This window comes from Haliaeetus leucocephalus, unplaced genomic scaffold (assembly GCF_000737465.1).
Source record: "Haliaeetus leucocephalus isolate CR32 unplaced genomic scaffold, Haliaeetus_leucocephalus-4.0 Scaffold848, whole genome shotgun sequence".
NCBI lineage: Eukaryota > Metazoa > Chordata > Aves > Accipitriformes > Accipitridae > Haliaeetus > Haliaeetus leucocephalus.
Genome location: NW_010973284.1, coordinates 16,945,388 through 16,965,020, shown reverse-complemented (window position 1 = coordinate 16,965,020; position 19,633 = coordinate 16,945,388). Strand labels below are relative to the sequence as shown.

Sequence of the window (19,633 nt, the reverse complement as noted above, 5' to 3'; positions counted from 1 at the left end):
GTCTCTAGAGAAACTGAAACATTAATACCGTTTGCTGTATGGAGGGTAAAAAATAAAACCTTTTATGTAGAAACAAATTACAGCTGGGCTCTTTCAAAAATAAGGTTCTATTTAAAGAGATTTGCAGCATTTAAAATAGATTTGAATGCATGTGTTCCAGCATGCAGATTTAGCATTAGTTGAATTTGATGAACAGCTATTTTAAGAAGTTCTGATGGTAGGAAACTGGGGTGTGTTTGCTGAAGAGAAAGCGGCTGTAGGTATAGAAACAGCTGGTGGTCAAACCAAGGAAGGTCTGCACCTTGGGGCCAAATGATGTACGTACCATGAAATGCCAAAGTGCCTAGGATGGGATGAATAACTGAGCCTAAGTTGTCTTCTTACTTAGTGTGTGAAAACATACCGCTTCAAGCAAAATCAGTTTGTGTAATTAGATGAGATAAATACTTAGTTTTAATAGTAGTTACAATTGTGATGAAATACCAAATTGATCCATAAATAAGCATGCTAAAGTCCACAGCTACCTCTGAGAGATTGAGATTTTTTGTTGCACTGAGATAAATTCATTGTAATTATGTTGTCCGATTCAATTGAAAACAGTATGTGGCCAAGCTCAGAGATGGTGCCTCGTTGTGTCCCATCAAAGCACAGGAAACAGTACAGCACTTGAGTACTCATATTTTGCTGTACTTAATTTTAGCATGTGAAATTAGAATCTCAGTGGCAGATGTTTGATTTGTTTTCCCATATGTTAATAGAAAATATGATGATCAGTGTGGAATATCTGAACCTGGATCAAATCATTCTTCAGTCATGATTTGTCAGAACCTTTTGCAATCCCATTTGGTTTTAATAGCTGTTTACAGTTAAAGTCAGCTTCTATATTTGGGGAAAGTAAAGGAAACTTCAAGGTGAGGGGTTCTTATTTGTTGTTAGAAAAAAAAAAGAAAGTGAAGAGAGAATTCTAAATCATGACTTATGCCACTTCCAAGCCAAAATACTGTTCTTTAATTTTTGCATTTTTTGGAAGTTAAGAATTAAGTTATGACTAGATCAGTGATAAACAGTGACTTAAAAAAATGAAGAGGTCTAAATTAATAAACTTAACTTTGCCACAAGACAGGTTTTTTTAGTTCTAGCTAGTATGGTTGTCATGATCGGAGGGAAAGACCTTGAAGTTCAAGTATTTTCATTCTTAATTCTCTGCTATGATTCACCCTCAGCTGAAGCTGTGCAAAAGGGGAAGCCACTCAAATTATCAGAACTGCCAAGTTTTAAAACTTCCAACATGTTGATCTAGCTCATTACTGGGTAATGTACTGATGCTATGAATGTGGCATGTGTAAGAAGCCTTTTATAAACAGCTACTTATTGCAAGTGCCATCTCTTATCTTGGATGAATTGCAAACACTTTTTATAGATAGTAGATCTTAATTAATATTTCTTCAGTATGTGATGATCTAAATCTGTTTCACTGGCATCCTTGGGCTTCATGTATCCAGTTTCAGCATGTATGTGGAAGCAGTTGGATTTGATAACATGAATTTACAAGTCATCACCACCCAGCATTATGGGTCTGCCTTTCTGATGTTAGATTTGTTGTTGTTGGAGGGGGCCAGATGGGAAAAGACTGACTTACCAAAATGATGTGAAATTTTGTATAACTCCCTGAACTTTGATTCCCCATTGTCTTGCCACTGAATTTGAATTTTGATGAGTCTTACATAGTATAACTGTTTTCAATTTTCCGTGGTAATTTTATACAGTTTATCATACTTTCATTGCAGTATGCCCTCTGTCATAAATATATAGATGGCACAGGGACCACTGGTGCTCTGTAAGTGATTCCTGTTCGATGGGAATGGGAACATTCTCCAGTAGATATTTATGCATTTAGCTTCTTGGTAATACCTTTCATTTAGGTATTTCTCAGATTAAAACAAAAAAACTACACAATTTCTAAAATCCTTTAGATTTGGTAGTCAAAATCCCCAGGGTCACTGAGTGAGGAGATTAGGATTTAACTAACTCTAAACTCAGGATTTCTCAGGATCCGTATTCTAGAAATGAGGCTGTCCTCCTAGCTCTGAATGTGGTCACCTAGAAAATTAAGGAATTGTTATCCATGTAGTGTTGTAGTGGAAGGTGGATGCAGAGTCCGCTAGAATTAAATCTTTCCATTACCGTCAGTGAACATTAGACTGAACTTGGTACTAAAAGTCTTTTTTTATTTTCTTCCTCCCAAACAAATATCTCACTAGTTAATAAAAAATGGCTTCTTTTGTGTGAATGTCAGGCAGGTTATGTTATTCATAGTGGCAGACTGAGAACATGCACATGATGGAGTTTATTTGATTCTAAAGAGCCATCATAGTCTTGATGGAAATTTTCATGGTGATTTGTTATCTTTTCATCAGTAACCTCAAAAATTGTCACCTGTTACCTAAATAAGCACACAGAAGTCTTGTGGCTTCAAAATTGCCATTCTCCTGCATTAATTAATCTTTCTAAGTAGTTTTAGATTTCTCTCATGTATCTTGGGCATGGCAAAAGTTTATATATTATTTATTCTATTTCTCAACCGACCAATTAGGCCACTAGAAAATACAAATAAAATCCTGTAGAAGTTGGCAGTCATCTGTGCAAAGAGACTTTTATCATCCATTTTGTACCTCCTGTTACTTAATGTAGCACTTGTTACAGTCCTGTCTGAACTTTGTGCATTGTGGAACATTAGAGCAAACTGCCCCTGTGAAGAACGCTGCCACCATTGTAGTTCAAAATGTCCAAGTTAATCAGAAAATGGTTTCCTAAATTTATAAACTCCCTTTTGCTCATTAGTTCTTCCTCAAAAAAACTATTTCAGAAATAACTCTGTCCATGTGTTCTTGTCATTTTGTAAGTTCTTGGCTAATGATACTACTCTTCTGTACATGAGAAAATAAGGACTGATAAGAATGTTTTCAAAGAAAGATGGAGAGTCTGGTTCCACATGGGTCTTATTTTAAATGCCTAGTACAAGTCTGTTGGTTTTGGTGACCGATTAGTAGAGTTACAAGTGAAATGAAATACATTGTACTCATTATAAATAAAATTAAAACACATTAGAAATTGGTGTAACTGTATATTTTAAAATGCTTGTACTCCTAGTACCAGACAGGCAGTCTAATGAGGATCACAAGAGCACAGGGTTAGAGGCTTCAGGGATCCCTGCAGCCAGTGAAGTATATCTTGATCCAGAATTGGAACTTTGACAATAAAATGTTCATTTTCTGTATGAACAGGTTGATTGCTCTGTAGTGTTTTGGAAATAGAAGAATTTCATTAATTCTTTCACTTTTCCAGATATTTTTAGTGTCCTGTGTCTGTGTGTCCCCTCCCTTCTTTCTCATCTCACATCTTTGTCTTCCCTTTTGGTATTTCCTGTCCCTGTCCCAGCATCCCCTTCACATTTTCTGTTGATTGTTCTTTTCTGTTAAATTATCCACTTGGCTAACAGCTATGTAAATCTCACAAAATTTAAGTTTTTGCTGAATCACAGAGTATGTCCCATTTCTCCTCATTTATTGGGAGATTCTATAGGACCTAGTGATTTTACAAGGTCCGAAAGGTGTAATTCAGAGTTCATGGTGCACTTAAGCAAATGTAGCAGGCCTCCAGTGTTGGAGAAAAGACGGATTTGGCAGAAAGCCATAACAGGTTTAGTTTAGATAGATACAGTACATTTATTAAAAGTTTCAGAAAGGTACTGGCTTGACTTATTTCCTCAATCAAATCACACTTCAGTTTTCACAGAGCTGTTCTCATTTATCCCTAATAATTATCTCTTTTTCTTTTTTTCTTGAAACCTTCAAAGCAACAGGAAATCAAGTGGTTCCAAGGCTGCTTCTTGGGCTAATTTAAATATCAGCTGGCAGAGCTGTGCAAAGCACAGGAAAATGATTGAGACTGGATGGAAATGTGGCCACCTGTAGTCATGTACCTGTAACAGTCCTTGGCTGTGCTTTAAGTAAATAATACTTTGCCAGAAGGATACAAAGAGAGGTGATATGAAATTCTGCATTATCAGAACTGAAGGAGATGACCTAGCATGACAGATTTTTGGACCACTGCCAAACTGTGTCTAAAAAGTCAAAGTCTTTCCTTCATAATTAAAGCTGTTTAAAAAAACAACAAACAAGCAAAAAAACCCCACTTGATCACCTTAGAGAGGAATTAATTAATAACAATTGAGGTAAGCCACAAAAGCTAGAACACGTAAGATGCAACTTTGGGTATATACGTAGAAACCTGTGTGACTCTCCTCTCAGCTATTTTGATATTCCATTGGTACATGTACTTCACTGGAGGTGTTGCAGATGGGAACTGGAGAAAGAATCCACTGCCAGTAGGCAACAGAAATAACTGTGAGACTTCTATTTTGTTTACCACCAAACTCACATAGTAGATGATTCGGCACAATTAAAAATTATTCTAATCTAATGTGATAAATTCAGCTAGGATGGTTGACACAAGAGCTTGATACAGCGAGTTTCCTGTGGAGAGGGCCAAACACTCGAAGGAAAGTAACCCCTTGGATGTACAAACAACAGATTATTGTGAGAAATTCCCATTAAAATGTATTCACAAGCTTCATAGGTACTAGGTACAACATATCTTGGTAGGTCAAGTCCTTTTTAAGTTTACCCTAAGATCATATTTTGGTGTTTTACGTCCTTAAACTTTGATATTTTCCAGGTTTTGGTACGCTAGATTAATATTTGCCTGAAAGAAATGTAAGATAATATGTAACATCAAGGGTAGCTTCTTATATCTGTATGCACAGTCTGCTTTTAGTTGAATGGCCCTGAAGAAGAAATCCTTTGTGAAATATAATAAACTTGCATGACATTTATTAAAAACACTAAAATAACTTGTCTGCCCGGAAATTCCCCCCCCCCCCCCAAACTCTTAGCTCTCTAGGTTTTCCATTGGGTATGTAAGTAGGATTGAGGGCTTTTGCTGGAGGTTGATAATACTGTATTGCTAGATAGTTTTGTATTTTTCTTTTAAAGACCTGTTCACAAAAACTCGCATGGCAGGAATATCTTAAAATAGGACTAGGACTGGAAACAATGCAACCAAAATATGAACAAACAGTTCTGGAAAGCACATACTTAGGGGGAGTTCTTTGTAGGTCAGGAGAAGCATCTGTATTTGAAAAGAGTTCTCATGACTTGATTTGCTTTTATATTCCAGGGATCTCTGACACGGTTGTTACTATTTGGAAATCTTAAAGAATTTAAACTGGAAGTTTCCCTGTGTCGCTTCAACCGTGTTTTGTTGTAGAATGTACTGAATTCTTTAATTTTTGCCCTAGATTTTAAAAAAAATTTTTTTTACCATCCACTTCACTATCTAGCTGTAAATGTAAATTCAGGTTTCTGTCATTGGGCAGGAGCCAACAAAGTGTCTTAGACAAAGGCATAAACTGAGGACATAATACTAAATGAAGGTTTGTCACTATGAAGTTAGTGCAAATTTACTGTATACCATTACTGCCTGTTAACTTTTGGGTGCTATTGGGAAATGCAGCTGAAGTATCATGTTGTGTGGAATGGGTCACCTTTTCTTTTAAAAGAAGCCCATTGACACAGCTAATTACGCTGTTCTAAGCTTACACTCTTCCTTATTTACAGACTAACATGCTTGTGCAGGCTGTGCCTGGAATGATTTTTTGAGCCCTTATTTGCATGGTGTGAAGTTCAGTGTATGCAGAGATTCTTGCAGGACCAGAGGCCTTGGCGTATAGCATTTAGCATAGGAAGGCATAGGCTGGTACGATTACAGAGTTCATCAGTCACACTTCTCCTTTAATGGATGTAGGTTGTATAAGAAATCAGTCTCGGACAACAAAAAACTGTCCAGGAAGACATGCTATTACTAAACTTGCTTACTTAGGCAGTTTCCCCCCTGTGTATTTTGGGATTTGTGCTAGCCACAGGAGTTCTTCCACTAAGTTCAGAGTTGCATAAGGGTTATTTAAGCATGTTTGCTTCATTGCAGGAGATGGCTGACCTCTGGCAATCAGACTATGCTGAGTATGGTAGACCATGGTGGAGATGATTTTTAACAAACCAGTAATCATGAATGTTAACAATTTAGTTGGTTTGGATTCCTTAAATGTTTTTCTTGTTGTGTTGCTAGATGTGATTCAAGTGCAATATGTGTCTCATTACGTTCATTCGAGTAGTGAAAAATCCATTTAACCACCAGAAGAAATTCTAGGTTTCTCTGCTGCTTTGTAATTCGTGTGTATCTGTAACTTGATCATGCTGTTCTTTTAAGATAATTTGTGTCAGTACAATGGATGAAATTAATCCATACTCAAAGACCTATAGCTCTTTTTGCTGGCTAAGAGTCTAGCTCTCCTAAGCAAATCCAGTTATTGCATTTGTATGTGATAGTCTGTTCCATTTACAATAGCTTTGCCTACCACTGGGATACAGTGAGGTGCTTTTGGAATGATGGTAATTTGTACAGTAGCTTTTGGGTTTTTTTAAGATCTCTGTTCAGTCAAAAGCATCTTTCAAAGAGTTAAATACAATTCACGTTAAAGTAGTAGTTCCTTTCAGATGATCAGCAAAATACACAGTTATGAATATAATAGATTTGTATACCATTACAGCTGAACACTGTTGTTTAGATTGGAGGGGGGTACTTTAAAATTTTCCAGCTGCTTCCTTGTGCAGTCAGGGGAAGGGTGCTCTTGAAAGGTCTGCTCTCAATTTGTGTGCTCTTCACTCTACCCTCAGCTTATGTAAATGCTATAATACTCGCTATCATTCTGTAGTAGTGGTAGTGAAATGGCTGTTAATTCTGGAATCAATGCCAGTCAGCTTTAAATGGCTTCCAACCATTTCAGTTGGGAAATAAAAGGTGGCAGGCATGTGCTACTAGTCCTTTAGCTATGTTAGTCTTGTATGTCACAGAGGTTTGGAGTGTAAGGGGGATTTTTGGCCTTACTTGACTATGTTTTGATACTTCGATATGCCCTTGGACCTGAGTCCTCACTAAGCCTCTTCTATGACTCTTTTTATACCCAGTAACTTAATCTCTTCATGTTGTACATGGTTTTATGAAAGAGCCCTTGCAGTGAAGGTCTTTTTTTTGTGGCCTGGTTTGTTCCTGCACAGACTTTTCTTCTCGTAAAGCTTGGGAGGAGTTGGTGAAAGACCTTGACTGTACAAAAGCACAAAGGATTTACTCCTTGTTGAAAATGATTGTCCCTTTTGAACCACATTTGTATGGATGAATACCACCCTGATACGGTTCACAGAAGCAAAACTGAGGTGAAAAGCGATTCTTTACCAGGTTGTTTTTATCTATTGCCTTCCTGTATAAGCTACTATGCTCATTTGTGTTTATCTAAGAGAAGCCTTAGTTTTCTGAGAAAAGCAGAGAGAAGAGGAGACTTTATCTTAGAATTTCTCTGGGCTCCCAGCATGTTTAAATAGTCTTGGCAGCAGGATGCCTCTTCTGGCATTATTCCACCAAAAATCTGCTGTCTAGTAATCTGTTGTAATTCAGTCTGCTTGAAATTGCAGGGAGGATTGTTGAAAGAAGTGCTAAATGTATGCCACCTGCTCCCACGGTTAGGTGGTGTGAGTATTCAGTCTGAAGAAGAAAATGTTATAGACAGCAGTGTTCACAGAAAGAATAGGATTGGTGGGTGAGCATTCCCAGTTCTTTTTTAAATAATGTATATGTGTTGTATATTTACATCATTGTGTCAGTGAAGGGAACCTGTGAGCTTCGGCTTATATCCAGAGCTAAGAAAAAAATCCATAATGCACTGGGGCAAAACATTACATTTTAGTCTGCTCTCCAACTGGAGGCCTCTCTCCCTCTCGTTTTTAAAATGTAATCTCTTTTAAGAGAGGGTAGACTCCGATTCTTTGATCAGTGTAGAACATGTTCCCTGCAATGAACCTGCTTCTCTTGGGTATCTTAGGCTTTGGAAACTCTTCAGCAAGAGTAGAGACGGGCTGGAGTCCCCAGCCCTTAGAGAATCTAATGAAGTCCAGAGAACTTCCTTCCACTGAGTGCTTATGAAAGAGTACATGACAACTCTCTAGAGAAGATACTGCACCTTGCTTTGTTAGCAGCACTGCATCCACAAGAAGGACTAATGAGCCAGAGTGGTCCAGCATGGAAGCTGTACTCCAAGAAGAGATGAAGATGGAAATTTTCCAGAAAATCTTACAGTAGTTGTATAGTGGTGATGGAGATACCTCCAAGCAGATATCATGCTTTTTGTGCTAAGGGGCAACAAGAGCTTTTTTCCCTTAAGAAGGGAACATCTTGGACATGCAGACTTAATGATCATTAGAAGTAAGCCCTTTAAGGTTGAAATTTTACTTTGGCAAACTGTTTTTTAGTGCAACAGAAGTATTGAACAACTATGTATGTTCAGGTTAGCCTGTCTTGATGCATTTGGAATGTTCTTAATTGGACGGGTTCAAAGAGGGGGGAGGGGGAAAGAATCTGAATTTAAAATGGAAGTTTAAACAGGGGGAAGAATATTGGAGCAGGGCAGGTCCAGCTCCATTTTTGGGGTATAGTTAGAATTCTTGTGGGAAGAGGAAGTAAGAGAAGTGACTTTGTAGGTGTGTCATTATTAGCTTGGTGTACAGACAGAACACTTTGCTCTGTTCCGTGCAGTGTATAACAATCACATGTTATCTCACTGAATGCTGGATTTTGCAAATATAATCTAGAGAGTGAAGTCAAGCCAGCCTGCTAAAAGCAGCACCTGCATTCCAGTGGCTAGTGCAGATCACGTGATGGAAGTTATAAGCCAGGTAAAATGTTAATCACTAAACTTGGCACAGTAGAAGCTTTTAATCTTTTATTGCAGTTTTCTAGGGAGAGGCAAGTTATGGACAACAGCCCAGAAAAACTGAAGAAGGAGTTAGAGGAAGAACTGCAGCTAAGCAGTGAAGACTTGCGTAGCCACGCCTGGTACCACGGACGTATTCCTCGGCAGGTATGTGGTCTTTGCATTGCCAAATGTGCTTTGAGCCTTTATAGACAAGCAGAATTGCACTGAAGTACTGTACACATCTCTGATACCTGCATTAATTTAGGAGAAACGTATTGTTTATTCGTGTGAAAACCATGGTATTATCACAGCTTGGCATAAAATGAGGCTGAGGAAGGATTCAGGGCAGATGCTGGTGGAAAATACAGATATTTCAGGATTTGTGTGCACTGAATAAAGGTGGAAATGGAATTTAAGCTTTACATGAGAATACTATCCCCACATACCGTTCAGACACACTGATGTTCATTTGGTTCGGTATTCTTAACCAAAGTTAAAATGTTTGTGCTTATTTTCTTTTTTGCACTTGGAATTTGGGAGGGAAAAAAACCGCACAACAAAATCTATGCAGTAACTTAATTTTGATCCTTACAAACGTAGTTAAAAATACGTTAAAGCTGGCGTTGGAGTGGAGCTGAGGTTCCCAGAGCACCTGGAGCTCCCCCTGCGGGCCTCCCGCCGGTGCATGCCCGGCTCTCCGCAGAGCTGCGAGCTGCCTGCTGCCCTTCACCCGCGTCGGGAGAGCAGGCCTGGCAGCCACATACCTGCTCTTAATCTTAACTGCTAGGTGCGAAGTTTATCACAGGGAAGGGCTAGCTCAAAACAGAAAAACAGGATTTCTCTGACTCTTCCTAGTACTATGCAGTATTCACAAAGAAGAAGAAATGAACGCTTCCGTCACTCAAGGTAATAATGAAAGGGCAGTTTCTGGGGTCCTGTAATAATGGCTTCTCAACTTCAGTGTGACTGGCTATTCAGATGCTTGAAACTAAAATCCTGAGTCATTGCTTTTCCCTTCATGCCTTATTTTCTATTAGCAAACTAGAAGAAATACATATGCAAAAGTGGGTCATGCTTCTGGCTGCTGGGCATTTTCTCAGAAGCTCCTCCAAATCTCTGCTGTGCAATGAGCTCTTCCTCTTAGAATTTGAGACACCATTCTTCTACCACACTTCATGCTTTGCTTTGTATTTCTGGCTTTGTCTGTCCTCCCAGAGCAGCCAAATTAAGTCCTATGTTTAAGACTCTTTTGTTGTGATGGGTTGTTTGACTATGTTTTTTCTGATTCTGAAAGTATTTTTTTTGTATAATTCTTTTTCCTCAAAGGTAGCAGAAGGCCTAGTTCAGAGAGATGGAGATTTTCTGATCAGGGATTCTCTCTCCAGTCCTGGGAACTTTGTTCTTACCTGTCAGTGGAAAAACACCTCTCAGCATTTTAAAATCAACAGAACAGTTCTAAGACTCAATGAAGCCTACTGCCGTGTTCAGTATCAGTTTGAACTTGAAAGTTTCGACAGTATCCCCGGCTTAGTTAGATACTATGTTGGGAATCGCACACCAATATCAAAGCAGAGTGGAGCAATTATTTTTCAGCCTATCAACAGGACTGTGCCTCTCAGGTGTCTAGAAGAAAAGTATGGTGTAACTCCAGTCCGACAAAAAGAGCCAAATATCCCTGAAGGAAAAACAGAAACTGCAAAAAGGCTGAGTCTTGGTATATCCAGCATGCAATCCCCGGAGCAGAGCATACCCAGAGGAAATCTTCTGAGGTACTTGAATTTTGCTGTCCTTATGGAGGGAAATGAGGTAACTCTATCAGCTCCCACTGTAGGCGATGTGAATTTTCACCCTGATTTTAGATGGAAGACTAAGAATGAGGGTTTGCTGATTTTTAGCAAAGGATTTTTTAGGCCGTAAAAATCAGCAAACCCATAGAGCAAGAGCAAATGTAGACTCTGGAAGCACAACAGCAGTGCAAGTTGTTCTTCAGTGACTTGGCAAATCTTGATTAGTATAAGACAAAGGATTAAAATAAAATCTTGCTGCTGCTCCAGAGAAGTCTTTCCTTCCATATTTGACTTCTGCAATAAAAATACCAAGTGTGGGATAATGGATCCTAATTTCAGTGTCCCAAATCAAATCTTCCATTCTCAACATTCAAAGAAACACCCTCACGAATGCTACAAGGTCACACATATTATGGCCCATTTCATTGCTACCGCAACAGCATGAAGTGTATCTTTTATTCTTACAAGCTGCCCAAGTGGAAAGCTAATGATCCTTGCACTGATAATGATATTTCTGGCAATTAGGTATGTATGTTAAGAATGTTGGATATATTGATATGGTTTTGTTTGCATTTTTGTTTACCCTAGAAACAAAGAAAAAAGCGGTAGCCAGCCAGCTAGTTTGGATCACGTTCTGGAGAAAAGATTCCCTTTAAAGGCTCACCAGTCAGAGAGCTATCTGCTAATAGGTATGTTTTGTAATTAAATGTTTCACACTTAGAATCTGTGCATGCCCAGGTGGTCTGTTACACTTAGACCAAAGCGAGACTGTTGGGTGTTCCGAGTACTGTATATACAGTTACATTTAATGGCCAATGTAAGCTGTGTTAGCATACTGCTTGCTCTTTAAGTCATTGGAACAGGGTTTTTATTTACAATGCACCAGCTAGTTGAGTACCTTAGCACACAACTCAGCAGGCTTCCACACCAAAAAAATGACAGCTACAGTTGGCATTAATATCCTTTTTCACAGTATTACCTTTCCTCACTTGTGCTTTACAAGAACTGACTTGTTTCACTCATGTCATTCTGACAGAAGTCTTATTAAATAGAAGCGGTGTTTCACGAAATTCCTGGTAACTGCTTTTTCTCAGGGTAAAGTATGCAGATGTGGTGGTGTTCCTCACCAGGAGAAAAGCATTACTCTTATACCCTCCACTGCACCATCCCTTTTGCTTTTCATTCCTTTTGCTGCTGTCTGGTTCCATGGCCACTGTCATTGCCTTCCTCCAGTGATACAAGGTGTACCAACACTTGATCAGTTGTTGATTGTGGCTTTTTCTTTCTCAGATTCTTCAGAAGTTAAGCAATTGTTTCCATACTAACATACTGTGTAAGGAAGCTTGCAATGATGCATCTATTCCCATGTGGACAAATTCTAATGTTTGACTTCCAAGGCTGCTAGTTGTTTTGAATATAGTAGCTGTTAACATTTATAGTGCCTACTGTGGAAAGACTTCTGGAGTCAAAGATAATATTAAGTACTTGTATAGTGAGACTGTATTTTGATAGAAAGGGTGTGCTCCTGTGTTTAACAGTGGGATGGACAGACATTCATAAAACAAGTTTCCGTCCATCTGTAGTTGAATTGATTATCTTATTCCAATCCATGGCTGCAAGAACTTTTCTTTTGGTACTGTAACTGTTAACCTGAAGAGTACTGCTGTGCATTTTGTCGTGGGGTCCTCCGAGCAGGTTCTGGTAGCATACTGCTTATGAGCGGTGACAGGCTGTGATCTGCAGATTTGGTTGTTTGCATAAATTGAGAGCCAGCTGGAAACAAGCAGTAAAGCCCACATGATGCAGCTGGCCACTTTGCTGTAGATACCAGCAAATGCACTGAGAACTGCAGATTGGGAATGTCTGATATAGGGTTCAGTCCTATACTGGATGCTGAGGTTTGTGTATGCAATGAGTACATGATGAGGCATAAATACACAGAAGTATATGGATGTGTTTCTCCAGCTCTTCAAATCAGCTACTGTTTAGCAAAAAGATTACCATCCCTGAAATTCATTCCTTCCATACCATACTGCACGTTCAGGCTTGACTTTGGGAAACTTTTCTTTCATCTCAAACTTGTCACTCAGAAATGACTCATCTTTTATGTGGTGTGGCTGGAAGTTTCTGTTTTTATAGCCTAGATCAGGTTACAAAGAAACCTCCTATTCCAAGCCATGGAGACTATCCAGCTCTGACAGTATAGCCTATGTACGCAGCAGGGACTGGAATTATTGTCAGCATTACCACAGAATAATATTACGGTGCAGCTGTTCTGTGTATCTGGGATTTTGGGAGGATCAGCAAGTGAATGGAATTTGCTGGCTAGCTCATTCCTCAAAATATAATTTCATATACATTTTTGTCAGTGAATAATTGACATGATCTGACAATATTTTCCTCAGGAAATAGCATTAAGAGATGAACCCTGGGACAGGCATCAGGAACTGCATGTGTTTTGGCCTTCTAAAATCCCACTTTCCCCTGCAGGCTTACGACAACCATCTCAATTACCTGAAGCAGATGCAGACTCCTGTCCAAGCTCTCCTGCATTTAGAACAGGCAGTGAACCTTCTCTAAGGCCCACAGTTGTTCAGAAAGTCACCTCCGAGTCACAAGTAGGGGAAGCTCTTAGAGGATCAGACAGTCAGCTCTGCCCGAAGCCTCCACCTAAACCCAGCAAAGCACCCCTGATGAAGCCCCCAGATTCTCCTTTGGCTTCCCACAGTTCAGAAGGACACTATTGTGAACTAAGCCCTGCCAGAGATCCTGCAGCAACAAAACAACATTTATGTCAGAAAAACAGCTACGTGGAACAACTGACACAAAAGGAGAGGGCAACACACTCATTCAGGAACTCTGGAACAAACTATTTGATCCTGGAAGATGACCCTACAATGAACTTTGCAGATCCTTTAGAAGCTTCAACTGGGATGGCTGAAGAAGACGGCATCTTTTCTGCACCTGTTTTTGAGACTGTGTCTAGTTTTAAACCAAATGATTTTGAATCCAAACTACTTCCTGCTGAAAACAAGCCATTGGAAACATCAATGTTAAGAAGAGTTAAGGAGCTTTTCACCAACAACAATCCAAAGATTATTGCACAGCATATTCTTAGAATGGACTGCAAGGTAAAAAAAAAAAAAAAAGAAAATAAATTAATTTTCTCACATTTTATTTTATAATGTGCAAGTTTAGATTTTTTTAAAGAACTGATTGGAAAAGATTAATGGGTAGATTTGCAGCTAATGTAATAATGTATTGACTGACTTGGATGGTGGGGTTTTTTTTTCCATTTGAAGAATGTCAACAAACCCTTTGGACTAAAGGTCTCCCACTATCCTTGACTTTAGACTCAAATTCTCAGTATTCCATACATCTTTTTTAATCTCCTATTGGTTGCTGTATATCTGTGATTCAGCTTTTCTTCTATACCGGAGGAAGAGCTATCTATGCTGTAAACCATTGCGGAAAGAACTACTCGTGACAGGAAATAGCTAGTTAGCTTGCAAGGGCAAAGAGTAGACAGACGTTACCTGGTTGCCATACTGCTGACCGTAATATAAGATGTTCAATGGAACTAAATATATTTAAACTTCTAAAACTAGCTGCTTTTCTAAATCTTTGTTCTGAGTCTCTGTGTTACAGCTGGATAGGCGTTGTGGGAAAATAGCTGTCAGGACTTCTGCATTTCTCTCCTGTGAGAGAACTGTATTGCTAGTGGACTTGTTTAGAAAAACCTAACAGCACAGAGAACAATGTAGACTTTGTTCAGCTGACAGGGCTTGAAGATCAGCTATTGCATCAGAAATATGGAAAGACAAGAGAAGTCATCTCCTAATGAGATGATGACTTTGTGTAATAAAAGAAATGCAACTGCAGTTGAATCTGTACCACTTTTCTGGGATGAGTGCTGTACCTGCCACTGAGCAGCTACAGGAACCAAGTGTCATGGGCTTTGTTGGCTTTTGGTGGTTATTTTTTTAAGAGCAGCTTGAGAAGCAACGTACATGGCTACTTACTGGGCAACTCCACTTCAGACAAGAAAGGAAGTGGGAATGGTGGTGCTCCGGAAGAAACGCTGCTAGTGTGCTGTTGCACTGATTCACACCATAGGTCTGAGATGGGGGCAGTTCACCGGAGCAGCAGTGGGACAAGTTTGTGTGAGTGCCTGCCAGCTGCTGGGTTCCTGCCAACAGCAAACACAGCTTTCCTCCTCAGTAGCAGTGTTGGCTGCTGCTAAGGGAGGCTTCCTGCAGACATGGTGACTCAGAAAAACTCGGCTCCACAACCGCTTGGTCTTTCCAGAAGTGATAGATTGTGGCTTCTTTACTATGGTTCAAAGAGTAGTAACAGCATTCTCTAACATTTTAGCTCCAAAATTCACCTTTTCCTCCTTTAACCTAGTAACAATAACCAGAATGACTTTTAATATATTGTTAAAGAGTATGCTGCTTGAAGGCATAGGATATGCATGCCTTAGAGAAGTAGTGAGGGGTTTTATATATATATTATATTCACTTACCTCATTATTAGCCTCCTGAATTTAAATCCTATAAACTTTGGAATGGGGCCAAGGAAACTGGCCTGCTGGAAGTGTGGGAGCCTGTACAATTAATTAGGAGTCACTGGAGTGTTTTACAGAAACAGATTTTTGGATTTTGGAGCAGGAACAGTGACTAGCTAGGACATGTAGAGAAGTCTATTTTAATCTTCATCTCACAGTGCTGAGCCAATGACTGTCATTTATTGGTAACTTGTTGCATACTACTGCACGGCTCAGAACTGCATGATACAATGAGACTGGCATGTGAACTTGGCCAGAATAAATGCTTTGTGCTGAGATGTGTGATAAGGCTGAAGTTCAGAGGTCTTCTGATGGCATCAGTAGCTCAGTTTGCCTTTTAAATAATGACATTTCTAATTATGAAAGAAGCACCCATATGGTAAGTGATGGAGTGAAATCTGCCACTTGCATGCCTGAGAGGGCTTTTTGTGACAAAGGAGTAGAAATCAGTGTGTGTCCAGGGGCTTCATATCACTCCTGCATCTCTAGAAGCGAAACAGGTTTCTCTACAGTGCTAGATTTTGTACCAGTGAGGCTTGTTGGGTAGGCCAGATTGCTTTCATATTTTCATAACCAAGAAAGCCTGCTGATGGGTGTATCATGAAACAGCAGGCAGATTGGTTTGTAAATGTGTTGGCATACAGGCCTTAAACCAGCAGGTAATCTCACGTTATCATATTAATGTGGTTTTGCTTGTGATTAGCATATATAATCGTTATTGATATAACCAGTACCTAATACTGTACGTTTAAAAAGCAAAGACAAATTGGTGAGGGTGTCAGCTTTCACATACTGCCTTCATTAGGCACTCAACATTCAGTGTCCTCCTTAAAGACCTTTTATTAATTAATCCTTCTGAGGACCCTGTGGTGTTATCCAAAAACATTCTGAGCAGTTGTCTTTTTAGAAGTGAAGCTGGCGAAGTAAATGTGTACATCTTTAAGGCCAAAAAGAGCAGTGCCACCCTGACAAGGAAGAGGCCAAGAGAGCATCACATTCCCTGGAGCTTGCATATGAATCTCCTTCCGCAAGTAGAGGATGGAAGTTCGATAAAGCATTTTGGTCACACCTTTTATATGTTTTCTGATGGCTGAATTATGCAAAAAATATTTTACTGGTCTCTTTGTGTAAGGTACTGAATGTGCATGTTAAGTTTTTCTTAGATGACTGTATTCTAGTGTTACACGCTGTGCACTTAACTCCATATGCCCTGCACTAACCTGGAGGACTTCTACATGGCTAGGCTAAGTTAGTTTCAAAATTCATGCACAGATTTTTGCACTTTACAGGTGGCAAGGATACTAGAAGTTTCTGAAGAGATGAGGAAGATTATGGGAGTGAACTCTGGTCTTGAACTGATTACCTTGCCTTATGGACATCAGCTGCGCCTTGACCTAATTGAAAGGTAAATGTTCCTGTTACTCATTTCCAGGGCAGATGGCCAGAAGATCAGAGCATTGCTACATTGTACTCTACATTTCCTCAGAGAATGCTCTCCTGCACATTTTCTGAATTCATGTGTACAGACAGAAGATAATTTAGTGAGATGGCATATGACTTTTTTTTGCATATGAAAAATTCCTTAACATCATGGGGCAACTCCATACATGTAATACAGGGAAAGGGGAATTCTACTGAAAGCAGGGTCCTCGGAGCTGCTGACACTCTCAGCTCTCCTTCAAGAGCTCAGGTAAACTAAAGTTCAGGGGACCTATAATCTAGCTGAGCATGTTAGTGGAAGAGACTGAAGGCAAGTAGCCTTCTGCAACTGGGGAAGAGGCTAGAAGATCTAGTAAAGTAAAAAATGATCAGCAAAGCTTTCTGTAAAACCTCTGTACAAGTTCTGGGGAACAATTAGGGTTTTTTCCATCCCTGATCTAGCTTCTCTACTTCTCTGATTCAGATTGCAGTACTTTGGTTGCTGAAATTTAGGGGGAAGGTCCCAGGGTTTGAGTGTGGATGACAAAGGGAGTTGGGGTAATTTTCCCAAAAGTGTTCATTCATTCACTGCCTGAGCAGAATGTTGTATAGTAGGAATATATTAAGAAAATCTATTGAATTTATTAAAACACAAATTCAAAGCCAACGTATATATATTCCATATAACGGCATTACTGCTCGATACAAAGATGCTGGTAAGTTTGCTGGGCACACTGTGATATTGAAATATACCTTTGAATTGATTTTCTCTGAACACATGTACAGCATAATGTATTATTAATGTAATAATTTGTAACCAGTAGTATAAATTGTTTCACTTACAGGCACAATACCATGGCAATAGGAATAGCTGTGGATATTTTGGGTTGCACAGGAAATCTGGAAGATAGAGCAGCAACATTAAATAGGATCATCCAAGTTGCAGTGGAGCTGAAGGACTCGCTGGGGGATTTGTATGCATTTTCTGCCATTATGAAAGCACTGGAAATGCCACAGGTAAAAATCTGTTTCCTTTATGTTCCAAAGCATGGAGTTGTTTAATGGTTTATTTAACTTATGCAATTTCTTCAAGACTAGAGAGATCATCAGGACAGAAACTTTGTCACTAGCAGTGTACTTTTCCTGTGAATTGCTTACGGAGTCAATAATGGGTATTCTTTACTTTATATGAACAGGTCACTAGGTTAGAACAAACCTGGACCTCTCTAAGACATCATTATACCCAGACTGCCATTATGTATGAAAAACAGCTAAAGCCGTTCAGCAAAGCTTTGCATGAAGGACAGGAGGAGTGGAATAGTGAGTATGAGTTTCTATTTAGCCTTTTAACTCTCCCACTACTGGCTTCCTGTGTAGGGAGACGAGGCAGCTGCTGTTTTGATAGCTGTGCATCGTATGTTAAAATGACTATGTGAACTTGTATAATGCAGTGTAAGACAATGAAATAGAAGTATGTGCTTGTGTGCATGTATGTACCCATGCAGAATGTAACACATTCTGCCCAAACCCACACTCCCTCTTTGTGGAGCAGAAACCGAAACACTGTGCCTCATCTTGCCTCAAAGATGGGAAAAAAAATCTCCTCCTTCCTCAGACAAGAGTTACTTGTAACAGATTTTGCTTTTTATTTGCTTTGCCTATTGGATCAGAGGATGAATCCTCAAATGCAAAGAATGGTTTAGTCAGACAATTCCTCTGATCACATCAGATGCTCCTACCTCAGATTCTTCTCAGCTCTGGTCTCCAAAGGGGTGCAAGGTGGAGATAACATTTCTCTGAACATCTCACTGAGAAGGGGTAGAGAAGGAAAACTTTTTAGCCTCACAGAATTTATTGGAATGACCCACATTTTAAATGTGTTTAAAATCTGTGTGCTACTGTCTAGTAATTCAGCAGCACCTTCTCCCATAGCAAATTCAGTCTTCCAATGCTAATTTGTCTTGGCCTTCTCCCCCAGTCAGTTCACTGGGAACTGGTAGGAGCGGCGTATCTGAGGTAAGGTGTTAACTTGAAAGATGGAAGACAAAGAGTAGTTGACTTTGAAAAGAATACTGCAGTTACAATACCTTCTTCAATTAGCAGGTTTTATAATGTCTGATGATACGATTTGTTTGTTACTCTATCCCAGAGACTGTCAGTGCTCCACAGAACAACGTAACAGTGCCACTGCTGATGCCTCTCATTACCTTGATGGAGCGACAAGCTGTTGTTTTTGAAGGCATGGACCTGTGGGAAAGCAGTGACCAAAGCTGCGAAATAATGCTGAAGCACTTGGCCACAGCTCGTGAGATAGCACAGAATGCAGAAATGTACAGCTTGACTGCAGAACAGATGCTGGAAGGTAGGGAGCACTAGTAGGAGAAACTGCTGCATATTAATAGAATGTGTGGGTTACATCTGAAGAATAAGGTCTCTCCCTAAGTGCCACTAAAAGTCAGTGCAAGAAACTCTTCTCCTCTTTCCTGGGAGCTGAGATAGTAGCAAATGTCCTGCAGGAAACTCAGGCTGAGGACAAGATCAATATTGTTTAAAAGCAGACAGTAAATTATTCATCGCTGTAGTTCTCCAGTAAGCAATAGAGTGTACATTTTTGCTAAGCATACTCATAGTCAACTGAACAGAAGTACAGTAAGGACCAAGGATAACTTCCTGTCTTCTGTACAATTTGAAATTCCTACTCTGATTTTTGTGAATAAAACACCATCTGTCGTAATAGGATTCTTTACAGCAGTGCAAGATGCAACACTTGACTGCTCACAGCCAGAAAGCAGCAACATATTATAATGTGACTTAGTGTTTTAAACTTGCAGTAAAAAAAGTTGAGGGGAGAGAAATTTAAGTATTTCTGCAGGCAGCATGTATACATCAGTAATTATATTTGAGATTAGGCTATAATGACAATTCTAGACCATTAGAATTGAGCAAAAAGGATAGCGTGTCCCTAGAGCCATTTGTGTGCTACTGGAATGTAACAGA

At 39.5% G+C, this 19,633-nt stretch overlaps 1 protein-coding gene across 2 annotated transcripts in view; it reads left to right on the top strand.

Moving 5' to 3' along the window:
* The window catches only part of BCAR3 (breast cancer anti-estrogen resistance 3), a 75,748-nt gene that overhangs the window by 55,327 nt on the left and 788 nt on the right, over nt 1–19,633 (top strand). For both annotated transcript variants that reach the window (XM_010582655.1, XM_010582656.1), the window contains 8 exons: nt 8,900–9,028; nt 10,190–10,632; nt 11,239–11,339; nt 13,141–13,781; nt 16,507–16,622; nt 17,482–17,653; nt 17,833–17,956; nt 18,786–18,998. In XM_010582655.1, the coding sequence (XP_010580957.1) occupies nt 8,900–9,028; nt 10,190–10,632; nt 11,239–11,339; nt 13,141–13,781; nt 16,507–16,622; nt 17,482–17,653; nt 17,833–17,956; nt 18,786–18,998 (1,939 nt within the window). The remainder of the gene's footprint in view (nt 1–8,899; nt 9,029–10,189; nt 10,633–11,238; nt 11,340–13,140; nt 13,782–16,506; nt 16,623–17,481; nt 17,654–17,832; nt 17,957–18,785; nt 18,999–19,633) is intronic.